Below are 16719 nucleotides of genomic sequence, written 5' to 3' on the forward strand. Positions count from 1 at the left end.
GTTTAAGTGCCGGATCGGATCGCTGCTGCGTCGGCCTGTGGAGGATCCCATTGTGTGTAATCTTGCAGTGAGACAGTTTCGCATTTCAGAATCGTCTCGCGTGACGAATTCTTTTTCGTTTGCTGGCTGTGCGTGAATTCATCCGAACTCGAATCGCCCGAAGGTGCGTGAAGAAACGGCGTCATTGTCTTCCATCTCGGAGAACGACGGTGGCAGATCTGGAGAGGAGCCGGCGTCTGTCGTGGAAGTTTCCCTGCAAGATCATTTCTGTGAAATGGGTTCAGTCTCTCTCTCGCTCTCTCTCGCTCTCTTTTTATTAATGTCAATGCCCCATTTTGTTTTCCTCAATTGCTGCCTCGTTCAACAAAATACTAAACTGCATGATTCTCAGGCCAGTTTTTGATGCTTGACTGACTCCAAATCCCTGTAAGAAGTGGCGCCATATTTAGGCTCCTCCAGTGAAACCTTGCTGGCGTTGGCGTCGGCGTTGGCGTTGGCGTTGGCGCTGGCATCGGCGCTGGCGCTGGCGCTGGCGTTGGCGTTGGCGTCGGCGTCGGCGTCGGCGTTGGCGTCGGCGTCGGCGTTGGCGCTGGCGTTGGCGTTGGCGTTGCTGGAACCCCCCAGCAGCATATGGTGGCTTGTTTACACCAGCAGTCGCTTGAAGCTTCTTCCTGCCAGATCTCTCGGCGTCGGCAGCCTCCTCGGTGTTTCTCTCTCGCCTCGCCGCTCAGACTGGAATCCATCTCCGGGGCGACGCCACTGAGCCGGTTTGCTTTGATGTCTGTGATGTTTTGCTGCTGTAGATCATCTCTGAGCGCCGCTTAAGTAGAAGTCACACTCGTTTAAGTCCTCTTCTGTCACGTGAAATGATCTCTGGCACCAGAAGAGCTGGACAAATCGGGGAGCGGACTCCTAACCGGGCTCTGGCTTTGTCGGGCCCGGAGGCACGGCGCTCTGGATGGCGTTGGGAGCTGCATCATCACACGGGGGCTGTGCTCTTTATGAATGTCCTGAGTCTCGTTGAGCTTGCTCCAGGAAAAGGCGCCTGTAATGGCGTGTTCTGTTGCTCTTTGTTTTTTGACTCTGAGCATTTTGCAGCTCTTGATGGTGCCGCTGTGCCGCGCAGCATTCCATCAGCCGTCCTCGTCGGTCCTCCTGGCTAAGTGTTTTTGGTTTTTGCTCCTTTTTGGCCCCTCCGGCTTCCGGTCCTGCTTCGTGTCCAGAGTCGCAGGAGGAAATGGTTCCGTTAAATGGTGACGGTGTTTTGGGTCACTGCAGGAAGGTCTTGCTGCGTGCTTATGTGACTACTTTCCCGTTCCTCTCCATCTCGCAGCCCTTACTACCATTTAAGGGCAGCCCTTAATACCGTTTAAGGGCAGCCTGAGTGAAGCACAAAGGAACTTTCCGGGTAGCTTTGAATACAGCGAGAATAGAGCGATCAAAGGTGTCCCACCGAACACAGAGCAGGCTTGTGTTCTGCTGAAGATCGCTTTAAGCTTTTGTACGCTGACTTACTGTTTATTGGATGGAATATTTATCAGGCTGTGCGAGGATTTGCCCTTCTGTGATTCTGTGTCGTGACTTTTTGATTTGAACTTTTCCAGGATTCAATCAAATATATAAAATAAAAAAGAAGCAGTCAGGAGTTGCAGCTCTGGATGTATGTTACCTTGCAACAGTGTTTTCATATTTAGGACAGGCTGGGAGGGGGGGGGGGTACTCTGGCTGGGGGGGGTGTAGTTGGTGCGAGACGGGTCAGCAAAAGAACTGGAGGGAAGAACCGAAGGTGCAGTGCAAGTTGGGTCTGAGGAGACGCCATTCGTTCCCTCTTGAAGAACGTAATCTTCACGGATTATTGTTCGTCGTTTATTGACTGTCGTACTTTACTCGTGTTTAACGACGACGGCAGCGTCCCGCGTCTTTCTGCTCTGCTCTTCTTACGTTTTCAGCCCGTTCTGTTTGCCGCTTTGTGGAATTCTCAGAACTGAACTTGCTGCCTGCCTCTTCCTGCACCCCCCCCCCCAACAGACGTGTTCCGATTCACAGGCGAGGACAAAGCGGCATTGTGTCGGTCCTTGTCTGACGTCCTTTAGCCGTGCTGAAGTAGATTTTGTAACCGTCCGCCCGTTAAAGCCTCATCCTTAAAGGTGCATTCAGACTGTGGCCTCGAGCACTTCCTGACTAACTGCTTCCTGTTTTTCCTGGTGTTTCCTCCCCAGTAGCCGGAGGGCATTCCGTTACCCTGCACCAGTGGAGCCTTCCATAATGTCGGAGCCGACGCACCTCAGCCGGGCCCCTGGTTTCTGACCCGAGATGGAACTGAAGGTCTGGGTGGATGGAGTCCAGAGGGTCGTCTGCGGGGTCACTGAAGCTACCACCTGCCAGGAGGTGGTGATTGCTCTGGCTCAGGCCATCGGTGCGTCCTTTTCTGCTGTAACGCTCAATCAGGCCAGTCGGAGTTTTCATGTCCTCAGGCAGTGGAGCTTGAGGGTTATAATTGTTCGCAGGAGTTTCTCTCGGATTCATGCGATACTAAATCTGCTTCTCATCCGGTTTGATTTTAGCAGTCGCCTCACATTCCTGAAGCGGCCGTCACCTGTTAGTCAAACTTCCTGCTGCGTTGCTGGGAAGATTAAATGAGAGTTTCCATGTATATCTCGGTAAATTCCTGATCCAAAGCCTCATGGTCTCCTTTGATGAATTTCCTGTCCTGTTGACCTGCTCCTGGAGCGGCGGCGCCGGTGAAAGGCGGGACATGCCAGTGATTAGAGAATGATGCCGGCATCGGGTTACTGTCGGGTCCTCCGTGTGCTGCCGGACACGGACGGACCGGTCTGCAATTAAGCACGAGTCAATCCGCGACAGAAATCTGCATATAAGGCACACACACGCACACACACACACACACGCACACACACACACACACGCACACACACACACACACGCACACACACACTCCCTTCAGAAACAGCAGCACTTGAACATGCTGCATTGACGTCACTTCCCACGAAGGGTAGGAGGAGGAAAGGTGTGACTCATCCCTGCCAGCTTCGCCCCCCCCCCCCCCCTTCACCCCCTCCGGTGCCTTTTTTAGATTAAAGAGCTCATTAACTGCTTGTTTTGATTTCCAGGTTCTAATCTTACTTTTAAAACTCCTGTCAGCTGCTTCTCAGAAGCGTCTTGTTCTGTTGTTGTGCTTCCAGGTCGCACTGGACGATACACTCTGGTGGAGAAATGGCGGGACGCGGAGCGCCACCTCGCCCCCCACGAGAGCCCTGTGGCTTCGCTGAACACCTGGGGTCAGTATGCGAGTGACGTCCAACTGATCCTCCATCGCACGGGCCCCTCCATGACTGAACGACCCCCCTCGGAAGGGCCCCCTCTCAGAGGACCAGAACGCGGGCTGCATCGGCAGAGCCTCCCTCCCCTCGCAAAGCTTCGTCACCCCAGCGATCGCTCCCTCCGCCGCCGTGAGCCGCGCCGGAAGTCGCTCACGTTCACCGGTGCACCCAGGGGTCTTAGGGAGATCCTCAGCGGGGGCCGAATCGGCGAGGCTGACGGTAAACAAAGACACCTCCTGGGAAACAGCGGAAATCACCAGCATGCGGCGCCACCTACTGGGAATGCGTCACCGGGCCTGTGGGCCTGTCGTATGGAAGATCTGGCCAGACTGGTGGGTCTGCAGAAAGAGACTCTCAATGTGCTGGAGAGAAAACTGTCGTCATACGAGGCTGAGCTGCAGGCCTGGGCTGAAGGGAGAGGGGGGAGAGCAGGAGGGTGTATCGGGGACCATGGTGGGGGAGGAGGGGGGCTGGTGGAGGAAATCCTGAAGCTGGAGAAGCATCTGAAGAGAAATGAGGTGGAGATGGAGGAGGAGGAGTTCTGGGCTACTGAGCTGCAGATTGAGTTGGAGAGTGAGAGGCAGCTGGAGGAGCGGCTGCAGGAGCTGCGAGCTCGTCTGCAGGGCTGCGAGCTCGACGTTGGAGAGAAGCTGGCTGTGGTGCAGGTCTGCGACTTTTGGGAGATTTCCAATACACTGAATACTTTTTTTTTCCAGTGAAGATAAGAAAGGATACCATTGTCCTTTTTTTTTAAAATCATGGTTGTCTGACGTCTCTTTGTTTCATCAGAGAGTTGAGGCAGGCCTTGAGGAGGTGCGACTGCAGAGGGAGGAGCAGAAGACCCAGCGGGTCAGTAAGGTGGAGGCTCAAGCTCGGGTCGTTCGGGTCAAAGCAGAACTGAAAGTCCAGGAGCGTCAGGCTGTGCAGCTGGAGAGCAGCAGCAGAGCTGTGGACCGCTCACTGGGACAGAACAGCAAGCGGGTGCAGGTGAGACGAGAACGGTTAAACTCCTTCCAGGCCTCCTTTTATTTTATTATCTTAAATTCGCATTGAGTTTTTTCATGGAGTGATGAGGGAGACCCTCCATCAGCACCTCCCTCCCTGATCAGCAGCACAAGACTGAAAAAAGACGAGACTTTTGTCAAATCCAATAGTTTTTTTAATTTTTAATCCCTCAAGCTACACGATTTAAGTGTCTTCCCTACGTGATGGGGACAATGCAGTTTGGGACACGCTGTGGGCGATAGCTTACTCCCAGAACCGAAGCAAAAATCTTTTCTCAGTGTTCTCAGCAATCTTGCTAAAATAAAAAATAAAAAGTAAATCCATGATGACACTGTCACTGTCACAAAATTTTAATTTATGCCGCCCATTTGTGTAAAAAAAAAAAAAAAAAGTCAGGCAATACTGCAGGATTACGTTAATGTATTTTCATCGTCCTGGATCATAACTGACAACGGACTGTTTGAACTCAGACTTGTCTCGATCAGTCCTGACGAATGACTCTCGCATGCGGTTTCATTGAAGGACATGCAGCACGAGCTGCAGCAGCTGACGAAGGAGCTGAGGCAGGTCAACCTGCAGCAGTTCATCAAGCAGACCGGCACCAAGGTGACGGTGCTGCCAGCCGAGCCCCCCGAGGAAGAAGGAAGCTCTCCCAGCAGTCATGCTTTAGGTACCGGTAATAGGAAGTATTACTACAAAGTGATTGAGACTGAAATAAAAGTACTTTAAGGTCATTTCTGCAGCCACAGTAAAGAATTTATAATCAAATGTTCAAGCAGAAAAATGTCTTTGATAATAATTGAGCTGTTAATCCGTAAGTGTTACGCTGTTGGACGCGTGTGGACAATAACAAGGAGGTTCTGCTCCCTCTCGGATTTAGAACAAGCATCCTAAGTGGAATGTTCTGACTCTCCACGAAGCAGCTTGAGCACCAAACGCTCAATGAAACGAACGTAACAACTGATTATGAGCGTTAATGAAGGGCCTTCTAAAAACAATTCACTGCATCAGCAGATTCTCCCAACAAGCGGTGCTGCCCCCTGGTGGCAGCATAGAGGAGCACCAGCGATACATAAACAGACCACATTTATTTCTAATATCATTTATTGGGGGTGAATAAAAGTTTTATATATAAATAAAGTTAGGAAAATAAATCATGTAATTACAGAGAGAAAATGTGGTTAAATGCTACCAATATATTATCATCTCTTGTAATGTGTGTATTTATATTCGTCCTTCACAGATTTAGTTCCCCTGACTGGCTCCCTGAAGCGCCCCGGCCCCACATCATCACACACGATGTCCAGTCGCCTCCGGGTCCTCCACAGCCCCCTCGGTTCCGGCCTGAACCCGGAAGGGATCTATGTGTGAGAGGGTTCTAAAGCACGTCTCCCTCCTGGAGTCCATTTCACCTGAGAACGCGCCTGTAAGAGGACATCTTTGCACGGGATACCTCAGTAGCACACTGCTGTGCGCTGTTCATCACATCACTCCAGCAGTGAAGAAACAGGGTTGAACCGGTTTTAAATGGAACTCACGGAGCACCTGGTGGATTGAGGGGTTAGAAGCTTTGGCATGAAGAAGTCCCTCGACGTGTTGGAAGACATCGGGCCGCTGTGGACGTAAGCATACCCACTTAATGTATGTTTACTCTCACGCCTTATTGACTGCTGAATGATTTTATTGCTTTTTCCGGCATCATGATTGAAACTATTACCTTTTATTGAGCAGTATTCTGGAGAATCTATATCTCTAAAATCAGATGTCATAATGACTGTTTCTACTATTCTAATGAAGGGTCCATTTTGTATCTATTGGTTTGCATATCAGAATTTATTCCTGTAGCTCTGATTGATTGTTGGTGTTAAAACTATGCACAAATGGTTAATAGTTTTCTTACTGAAGAAACGTACTTGTCTGTCTGCACCAAAACGATGACGGCTTACTGTAAGTATGTTCTGTCTTGTACTTTTCAGCATTATTTAGTGAATAACTCTATTTTATTACAAAACTGTACATCCATAGATATAAAATGGAGTGTCCTCATCCTGCACTGTTATCTGCACCGTGCACCAGTTAATTATCCTCTTAAGATTACCTATTTTTGTCTTTTTGCTAAGTATATTTTTGCAAAATGGGTTGCGCTTGTTGTGGCCAAAGATTAGCAGGTCTTGTTGCATGATTGTGTTGTCGGATTAGCCATAGCTGGATGTGCACAGCATTCACAGAACAGTAAAGTGCTTGTCCAGTATTACAATAATAGGATGGAGTGACGGGTGAGGGACGGACCGGGGGACGGACCGGGAGACGTGCCGGGTCAGACGAGACAAGAAATGAAGCCTCTTAGTTGTAGCTCAGCTGCTGCTCACATAAAAGTGCCTTCTCGTCATTCCACGGTTAGCGTGTTCGTATATAGCCGGGCTTTGGTGAAGACATTGGGTCAATTAGTTTTCAGTTTAGAGAACTATTTATAAATGTTTTCATTCCGCATCACCGCGTGGAGAACTGAAGCAGCAACGAAGAGGAAATGGTGACGGGAGGAACGTTATTGGAGGAGTTTATTATTGTCTCCATGATACTGTGTACTTCAGTTAATCACATAACAAATAGTGTGTACCTTATAGTGCCGTTACCCACGACGACATGGTCACTGCAGTGCGGAAGGGACGCCCACCCTGTAACGCGCAGCGTCTAATCAAACTCATCACTGCGGTGTTTTCTACGTTCGCGTAAAGGAGAAGCGACTTGGTTGAAACTGCTCTGAGACTGGGTGGAGTTTCCCTTTTCCCTTTTCAGAGCCCACGTTGGTGCATCTCCCACCCTGCGATGACGTGGCGTTGGTCTCCGTTTACAAGCTCACCCGTTCTAGGGAACTGCAAGGTGTCAGCTGTACTGGTTTTATTTCTTTCCTGCCTTAATATACTGCAACGTGTCGACAGGTGTGTGGCTGTACCTGCCCACGGACCGCATGATTCAATAAAGCGCCTCACAAAATGAGTCACAGCAGGTGCTCCTGGTAACTGAATCCATTTGCCTGTGGGTGCGTCTCGGGGGTTTCACCACTAGGTGGCGACCTTTACCCGCTAATTGTTAATGGAGCTGGGAGAGAACTGAGGAAAAACTTTTAATTTTTAACAATAATGGAATTCTTAATGTGCATCTAAAGTATTTCTGCGAATGTTACTTGGCTACATGGATGGTTTAATAATGTATGCTAAAATAAAGACATTTATTTTATGCTGGTGTGTGAATCTGACTGAAGTCCATAAAGAAGAAACAATATTGCAGAAAGTGAGGATGAAAGTGGATTTGATCCAGCTCGGGAGGAGGCCCGTTGTTCTTCATCATCACACTTCATCATCCTTTTGGCGAATGACATTTGTTTAAATTGTTTAAAGCCCTGACTTGCTGTGCATTCCTCTCAGCTGATGCATTTCGTCTCTGGGACTTCCGGTGTTGCCGTAACGGCCCTCTGCACCCTGAGCTACTTGCTTTGCTCATTCCCCGTGTGCGACGGCTCATCCGCGCTGCTTGTTTGTGGACTGGAGGTAATGCGTGCCGGTGTAGGGTAAACAGGCCCGCTCCACACAGAGCGGGCTGGGGTCAAACAGGTCAAACTTCAGACTAGGGCCCTTCTCAGTGAGGCAGCAGAGCTAAGCGTCGGTCCACACGGCTGCCCGGAGCAGCTCGAAGAATCCCCCGACAGTAAGGACGCATCGTAAAGCAACAGCACACTAAAATAAACGAACAGCAAAAACGTTTCTGCAGAAATTCTGTTTTTATCAGAACAGTTTGTTAAATAAGAAGCGGGCAAGGTTTAGTTTTGATATTTATTTGACAACTCATCAGCAATAATTTAGAACAGCATATGTGTGAAGCTTTAATGAAATGTGCAACAGTTGCTCAGTTAATCTGTAGACTTCGATACGACATTGACATTATACTTTATGGTATATTTCACCAAAACCTATTTACAGAAACACGTGCCACTTTATAGAACAGTTGAAAACGGATTTGAGGCAATCCCCGCTGAATAAAACTGCAAAAGCGACGTGTATGCAAAACTAAAAGACGGAGCTCGGTTTACTCAGTCGCATTATTCGCTTAGAAAAACAGGATCCTGAAACATCCACCGTCACAGCGGAAGGTCAAAAGACCTCCGCAAATATTCCAAAAGCAATATTGATAGCATCACACGATGGCCTACAGCGAATCGGGGTGCCGTGGGGCACGGTATTTCCAAATCGCAAGACAATTTGAAACATTTTTGTCCTGAAAGAAATAAAAATTCGTTGTTTAGTTAATTTGTGACAATCATTACTGCTTACAATATTCTTTGTTTTGGTGGAGATTTTATCTGTGGTATTTAAAATGAGGTTTTTACTAAAGACACCCCGCCACAATAAAAGGGTCAGCGAGAACTGTAGTAATAAACTTTAAACGATGAGGGAGTAAAAACAGAAACTTATACAAACATCAACAGCTGGGAAAAATACAGGTACATTCAATATCAAAGATCTAAGGTGCTATCCTACGATGTCTCCTTGTAAATAAAGTTTCTTCATCGCTCCATCGTCCTGAATGATTTCAGTGATTGTTCCCCCCCCCACCCACTTCATTACTATTAGTAAAGTGGTTTTGAAATAGTATCTGAATTGTTTGTCATTGTTCTTCATGGTGGGGATAATGGGGGGGGGGGGGGGGGGGGCACAGCGTGCCTCCCAATCAGCCCGCCTGGTGGGGATGAGGTGCTGTGGCCTGTTCAGTGCACGTTAGGCCTGGTTTAACCTCGACAGAGGTCAGAGGCCATACATCCAGAAGTTTTGGCACCCACGCTGCCAATCCAAAATAGTTTTGTTTTTGTTTTTTTTATCAAAGAGAATAAAAAACGAGCTCAAGCGCAACACAATCGCGTATCAATGTCAATCATTGTCGATAATCATTTAGATTGATTAACCTTGAATAAGTGCAAAGGCACGCGCCGCTCCGCTGACAGAATGAGGAACGAGTCACCTAAAGGGGAGGAGCCGAAAGCTGATCACGTGATCCACGCCTGCTCTCCTGCAGCGCGTCACCTGCGTCCCCCTCTCTGTCGTCACTTTCCTCCCCCCCCTCGGCCTCGTATGACTCGTCGCTGTCTGGACTGCGGGGGCCGTTGGACTTAGGGGAGGCTCCCACGGCCGCGGGGTACAGCCAGGGGAAGGGCGCCGCGACGGCGGCCCCCCCCGGGTACAGGAACTTCTCGATGAAGGGCAGATAGGACGCCGCCGAGGGGCTGATGACGTAGAAGGGCATGCAGAGAGGTGTCTGCTGTCCAATCAGAGAGCTCATCAACGCCGCGTCGGCGCCCCCCAAGCCGCCGACCCCCCAGGTCATCCTGGGTTTTTTGGCAGCGCGGTCGTCTCCGAACTCTTGCTTGATCTTCACAGGCTTCCGTCCCTGCGCAGGCTCTTTCTCTTTGCCCTCGCTCTTGTCTGCCTCGCCCCCGTAGCCGCTGTCCGTGTCGGTGTCGTTCTCGGTAAGCTCCCCTCCGTGGGTCCGCTGGATGACCGGAACACAGTTGGCTTGGCTGTCGGCTCTGTGCGCGTCCTGCGCGCCCCCGCCGGGGAGCTGCGCCAGCGCCGTCTGAAGGTGGCCGACGAGCTGCGCGCACCGCTGCTCTCGCGTAGTCCAGTTCTCAAACTGACCCAGGTACTGCAGGACCTCTTTGGCGCAGGCCTGGAACCCGGAATGGAACGCGTCCAGATCGGCTTGGATCGGCCGATCACCTGCAAAGCACGAAGTTTAAGAGTGGGTCAAAATACGCAGTTCCTCTGTAGGCTAGTCCGGTAACGCGACCGAACCGGACCGAACCGAACCTCACCATTCTGCAGCGCGATGATCTTCTGGTGCTGCTGCTCAGTGACGGAGGTCAGTGCGTTCAGGTGTTTCAGGGTGAGCTCCAGGACGACCGCCTTCTCCAAATGTCCGAGGGTCTGAAGGAAAGCAAAAAGGTTCGGTGCTTAAATCAGGAACGCAAAAAGGTTCGGTGCTTAAATCAGGAACGCAAAAATGTTCGGTGCTTAAATCAGGAACGCAAAAAGGTTCGGTGCTTAAATCAGGAACGCAAAAAGGTTCGGTGCTTAAATCAGGAACGCAAAAAGGTTCGGTGCTTAAATCAGGAACGCAAAAAGGTTCGGTGCTTAAATCAGGAACGCAAAAAGGTTCGGTGCTTAAATCAGGAACGCAAAAAGGTTCGGTGCTTAAATCAGGAAAGCAAAAAGGTTTGGTGCTTAAATCAGAAAAGCAAAAAGTTTCGGTGCTTAAATCAGGAAAGCAAAAAGGTTCGGTGCTTAAATCAGGAAAGCAAAAAGGTTCGGCGCTTAAATCAGGAACGCAAGAAGGTTCGGTGCTTAAATCAGGAACGCAAGAAGGTTCGGTGCTTAAATCAGGAACACAAAAAGGTTCGGTGCTTAAATCAGGAACACAAAAAGGTTCGGTGCTTAAATCAGGAAAGCAAGAAGTTTCGGTGCTTAAATCAGGAAAGCAAAAAGGTTCGGTGCTTAAATCAGGAAAGCAAAAAGGTTCGGTGCTTAAATCAGGAACACAAAAAGGTTCGGTGCTTAAATCAGGAACGCAAAAAGGTTCGGTGCTTAAATCAGGAACACAAAAAGGTTTGGTGCTTAAATCAGGAAAGCAAAAAGGTTCGGTGCTTAAATCAGGAAAGCAAAAAGGTTCGGTGCTTAAATCAGGAAAGCAAAAAGGTTCGGCGCTTAAATCAGGAACGCAAGAAGGTTCGGTGCTTAAATCAGGAACGCAAGAAGGTTCGGTGCTTAAATCAGGAACACAAAAAGGTTCGGTGCTTAAATCAGGAACACAAAAAGGTTCGGTGCTTAAATCAGGAAAGCAAGAAGTTTCGGTGCTTAAATCAGGAAAGCAAAAAGGTTCGGTGCTTAAATCAGGAAAGCAAAAAGGTTCGGTGCTTAAATCAGGAACACAAAAAGGTTCGGTGCTTAAATCAGGAACGCAAAAAGGTTCGGTGCTTAAATCAGGAACACAAAAAGGTTCGGTGCTTAAATCAGGAAAGCAAAAAGGTTCGGTGCTTAAATCAGGAACACAAAAAGGTTCGGTGCTTAAATCAGGAAAGCAAAAAGGTTCGGTGCTTAAATCAGGAACACAAAAAGGTTCGGTGCTTAAATCAGGAACGCAAAAAGGTTCGGTGCTTAAATCAGGAACACAAAAAGGTTCGGTGCTTAAATCAGGAAAGCAAAAAGGTTCGGTGCTTAAATCAGGAACACAAAAAGGTTCGGTGCTTAAATCAGGAAAGCAAAAAGGTTCGGTGCTTAAATCAGGAAAGCAAAAAGGTTCGGTGCTTAAATCAGGAACACAAAAAGGTTCGGTGCTTAAATCAGGAACGCAAGAAGGTTCGGTGCTGCTCAGGCTCCGGTTCTGTTTCTGTTTCTCACCGACAGCTTCAGATGTTCCGGTAACAGATCCTTCAGCTGCCCGATACACTCGTTAATTCTGTCTCTCCGTTTCTTCTCGATCAGCCGGTGGGGCAGTTTATACGCGTCCTGGGAACACAAATACAAGTACTGTATAGTATACCCGGGGGGGGTACTGTAATAGTACTTCTATCAGAACACGAATATTTAGAGCCGCACCTTCCCGCCGTCCTCGCGTTTTATTCCTCTTTTGGATTTGCACATGTACAGAGAAGGATAATCCATCCTGGAACGCAGGAAAGTCTCGGATTATTCACGCGCTTCCAGATTAAATCCGTCCCCGACCGTTTCCAGACGCAACACTCACCCCAGATAATCCGCGCGCTCCACGAACGGCCGGTCCTGGAGATGCGGGATTATTTCATCCATCTGTCGGGACGCGTTCGATATTCCAGCGCAGGACGGAGGATCGAAGGAGGCGACGCGCGGCGCGTGTCTGCCGGAGGAGCTGGGATTCACACTGACGTCTACAGTCCGCTGCACGCACGCACGCGCGGCTCCGGTCGGGAGCAGCTTCCGCCTCACGTGTCGCGCGCACCAGCTCAGAGTCCGGTAATCAGACCGGCTCGGCGTCCCAGCTGTTATCACGGCGGCTCGCAGAGTTACTGCACTTTGGGTGAAACGTGCGCAAAACGTAGCCAATGAGAAGGCGCGCGTGGGAGTCAGGCGCGCCAGGCGCGTCTCCTAAACTGTGACGTCGCTATCCTCGCTCGTGCGGGTTGTTAAACCTGCAGGATTAAATATGATCGATAGTTATGACGTCATGATCCTTATCGAACGCATCCGCAGATATACAGACAGTCTAAAGCGGACCGTTTCACGTGCGTGCCATGCGCGTTCGCGTGGCCCCTGTTGTTGCGGGGGGGGCAGGCCGACCTATTCACACAGCTCCAGTCTGGAAGCTGCGTCGTCAGTAACCATGGCAACGGCCCAGCTGTGCGCGCGAACACGTGCGTCGCGGTTCTTTATTCATCTCAGCACGGGTGCTTCTCTCAAAGCGCCTCTTTGTCGAGATGGAATTGATCCATGACGTCACAGATATTCCTACATTTACAAACGAACTTTTGTTTGCCTGGTTTATTCCATAAAGTAGCGGAAAGTTGTTCCGTCCTCAGGACCAGTGACGCGCTCCAACACGCGCGCCTCATGGTCACGTGACTTTGTCCTGTCGGTCACGTGACGCGCTGATGAAGAACGATCTGACCTTTGATCCGGAACGAGGCGAGGCCTTCATTTCTAACTCAAAGCTGATCACTTAGCGAAAGGATCTCAGCGTCGTATGTTGGAACCCCCCTTCCTGCCCCCCCCTTCCTGCTCTATATGCGGCACCGGAGTCTCTTTAGGAATCCAGTCCAAATGTTTTCCATATGAGTTCAGAGGCTTCTCTGTTTCCAAAGAGCAGCCGAGCGGGGCTTCTGGTGAGGGGGGGGGGGGGGGGGGGGGGGGGGGCAGACGGGGGCATTCACCTCAGCACTGCAGCAGCACAGAGACAGGAGAGGGTAAAGGACGGCGGGGCAATGGGGCAGAAACATCCATCCGACGAAGACGAGGGCAGAAACAAGGCGAGGGACGGCCCCCGGGGCAGCGTGTGCCGCTTCCCGCTGCTCGTCGCCCTGCTGCAGCTCCTGCTGGGGGTCGCCGTCGCCGCCGTGGCCTTCCTCATGATGGCCGTGACCCCCTCCCTCCACGCCAGAGAGGCGCCGCACTGGGCCGGGATCAGCGTGAGCTCCATCCGTCGTGTTTGCATGGGATCTGAGCCCGACCCGCGTGCATGACCCTCAGCCGTCACCACGACGACCGGCACCCACGTGTCACAGCTCGACAGTCACTGTTGGCATGGCGACGCGCAGGTACTGTCGTCCATACGTGAATCCTGCGTTCCCTGCGCGGCGCATTCACCCGAGTCCGCTTGGATCTCCCGCCCACCAGGAAGAGAAAAGCAGCCAATCACAGCGCGCCATTGTCCCAAACATCTGAGGACGTGAAAGCACGACGTGCATCCGACGTGTCGTCGTTCACACCTCGTCATCGTCGTCGTGGAGATGAAGGTCATGCGAAGGATGTAGCGTGAGGCGTTACTTTATGTAAACATTTATTAGAAGTTAAGGATAGTTCATCACTTTTGTTACTTCTGTCATGATAAACGAAAAGAGCGATTCTGATCACGATCACAGCGATGGATAAGATATAAGGTCACATTTTGTTGCTAGGATACAAAGTCGCGGAGAAAAGAACGAACCTGGAATACGTTTAAACGAGACGCTGCACGCTGGTCACAGGACTCCAATCGCCCCGAAGGGATCGACCATCGGCCGCCTTCCAGGACAGGATGCTTGTTTCTGCAATGTTCCTCACAGCGAAACGCGCTTCCTGTGAATACACACACGTGTACTGCATGACAGTAACGCAGGAGTTTAGCGTAGAGCTGAATAACCTTTGATGCCTCGTTGCAGCTGTGCGTCGTCTCCATCCTGGGCCTCGTCCTCTACTGCGTGACCTACCGTCCCGACGAGAGATCCTCTGCACAGTTCATCTGCACGGTGAGCGCACAAAGCAAAGCGAACGGACGCGTCGCACGAGGCCCCGAGCCAACGGCAGATTAAACTGGTCGAGAACCTTCCCCGGGAATAATGTCTAGCTCACTGGCGTTGGCTCATTTCGGTTTCTACCTTAATCGTGCTCCACTTAGTGGAGCGTTGTGCATGTTTGGAATGTTTACTTCCTGTTTATTTCCTTTTAACCAGCCGTGCTTCAGATTTCACGGTTGTTCCAAAATGAGCACCGATGAACCTTTGAATAATTGCTCGCATAATCCCAGCTTGCAACCGAAGACGAAATTCCCCGGCAAGTGGAGTCTCCCGTTATATAAACTACGGATTACGATGGCGGTTCGGCGCTATCGATTATGTAAACAGCACAAATCCTCTGCCACATTTTACAGCTGTATTTTTAGAGCACTGAAGGTGAGACGTGGCTGTCGCTGCGTCTCTGTGCCAAGAGCCAGACTCCCGTTCACAATGGTTTCTGTTCTTTGCTAGTAATCTCTTTAACTCGCCACAGGCGCCGAGCCAACATGTCTGTTTCTGAGCAGCTCTCTTAATCACGAGCCGGCGGCCTGAAGAAGGAGCCCGCTTTCTAAAACAAACCCGCTCGTCCTCTGCTCCCCCCCCCCCCCAGCTCCTCTTCTTCACCCTGTGCACCGTTGGCTTGGTCGTTTCGGTGCTGGTCATGGCGTTCGCTGGATACCACTACTCCCAGTCCAGCATGTTCACCTGTGAGCGCGTGGGGGCGGGCTGCACGTGCTCACTGGATCAAAGCGACCCCATCGGCCGCACCTTCACCTACGAGGACGTCGGCGACTGTGAGGAGATCACCGGCACGCTCACGATGTACTTCCTGCTCCAGGTTGTGCTGAACGTGATCCAAGCGCTCGTCTGCGCCGTCGGTGCCTTCCTCGTGTGGAAGGACCGTTACCAGTTCTTCTTCGCCGGCCTTCAGACCGGCCCCCCCTCCCCCGGGCAGTGGCAGAAGGTTTAACGTGCTGAAGGACGGCGGGCGATGCCAGCTGTGTGCTTTCTAATTGTATTCTGTGAAGGCGTAGCTTCGTAGCTCCAGTGTTTGATGTTAAAAACTAAACTTGAATAGTCTATTTTCTTTCTTTGACGTTAACGCCGGAGACATCAGCAGCTTCAGTATCAGACAGATTACGAGCAGATCTCTGAAACCCAGTTTGAGTTACTGGGATTTAATGATTATGGATTTTCTTTGTATTAGTTGCTCCACTGATGCTTTAAGTATAAATTGTGGTTAGTAAATGCTAAATAACTCTGCCTCAAGCTCTGGGAAACATTCATCACGGCTTTATTGCTTTGCAAGTATAAAATCACGTTATATTGAGGTTCTTCCGTCTATGCCTGCCGTAACTATTTTTAACATTGTTTGATGCTTCTTTCTTTCTTTTGCAACTATAAAAATATCGACGAGATGTAAATGTTGTATCAAACGCTTCGATTAAATGTCTTTTTGCTGATAGAAGTGACCCCGTGATACTAGAATAAACAGTCCGCTCATTAAATGCACTGAAACCAGGATCTGGGAGGAGTTCACTCCGCGACACTGGATCCGCATGAACTGGGCTGTGGCTGCTGGAGGTGGATGCCAGGCCAGTAGCCAGCATGACTCAAACTGGCTGTGGGGGGGGGGCAGAAAAGGGGGACTCAGACAGGCAACTGGACTTTCTGAAGGAGGTTCCCACTGGTCTGCAACATTACTTTGATTTTCTCACTGGTTATGTGACGAGTTAAAGTTCAGTGTGTTTTAATCTGGTGTTGGACAAACAAGTTTCATTTGGATACAAGAAAATATCACTTTGGGCCATTTGCATTTGTCCTCATGTATTTATTGCTGTTAGTGCGTTTGCAGAATGTCTCACAATGTTCTCAGTAAAACTTTGTTGGTTCTCTCGATGGGGAAGAGGCGATAACATTTGGGGAAGATATGGATCCAGGAAGATGTACACACTCCTAGTTTGAGACTTTTGTACCGTTTGTAGATTAAAAAATATATAAATATTACATCTTGTTTCAATTATGCAGTTTCCTTTCTCCTATTTGTAACATGTATATGTGGTTAATATAAAATATAGATCATAAAACTGACATATCTTTACAAACGAGAGGAACATACACTTTATACAGCGACCATATTAACAAGAATATGTTGTCAAAGTTCCAGCCGATTAGTTCTTGTTTTCTTATCTGCTAAATTACAGAAGTATGACTGCTGATAATGGAGAACAGAGGCCCCTCAGTCTCATTCTCTCATGGCAATGTATGATTGATGAGAAGAGAATGAGCAGAAAAGAAGCCGCGCCTTAAATCAGGAGTGCC

At 49.8% G+C, this 16719-nt stretch overlaps 3 protein-coding genes across 3 annotated transcripts; 2 read left to right on the plus strand and 1 right to left on the minus strand.

The window, feature by feature from the left end:
- The first annotated feature begins 2313 nt into the window (after window positions 1-2313).
- Window positions 2314-5717, plus strand: LOC137894080 (ras association domain-containing protein 8-like). The gene is made up of 6 exons (XM_068739550.1): window positions 2314-2416; window positions 3204-3769; window positions 3821-4006; window positions 4131-4328; window positions 4869-5004; window positions 5596-5717. The coding sequence occupies exons 1-6, from the start codon at window positions 2314-2316 to the stop codon at window positions 5715-5717; spliced, it is 1311 nt and encodes a 436-aa protein (XP_068595651.1).
- A 2445-nt stretch (window positions 5718-8162) lies between these two features.
- Window positions 8163-12199, minus strand: bhlhe41 (basic helix-loop-helix family, member e41). Its single transcript, XM_068739374.1, has 5 exons — window positions 12138-12199; window positions 11990-12056; window positions 11792-11899; window positions 10210-10321; window positions 8163-10114 (listed from the first exon to the last, which is right to left on the minus strand). Exons 1-5 carry the CDS (start codon window positions 12197-12199, stop codon window positions 9360-9362), a joined length of 1104 nt encoding a protein of 367 aa, XP_068595475.1. The 3' UTR covers window positions 8163-9359.
- Window positions 12200-13314: 1115 nt separating this feature from the next.
- Window positions 13315-16417, plus strand: sspn (sarcospan (Kras oncogene-associated gene)). The gene is made up of 3 exons (XM_068739430.1): window positions 13315-13551; window positions 14284-14370; window positions 15008-16417. Exons 1-3 carry the CDS (start codon window positions 13348-13350, stop codon window positions 15365-15367), a joined length of 651 nt encoding a protein of 216 aa, XP_068595531.1. The 5' UTR covers window positions 13315-13347; the 3' UTR covers window positions 15368-16417.
- The last annotated feature ends 302 nt before the right edge of the window (window positions 16418-16719 follow it).

This window comes from Brachionichthys hirsutus, chromosome 5, assembly GCF_040956055.1.
Source record: "Brachionichthys hirsutus isolate HB-005 chromosome 5, CSIRO-AGI_Bhir_v1, whole genome shotgun sequence".
NCBI classification, from domain to species: domain Eukaryota; kingdom Metazoa; phylum Chordata; class Actinopteri; order Lophiiformes; family Brachionichthyidae; genus Brachionichthys; species Brachionichthys hirsutus.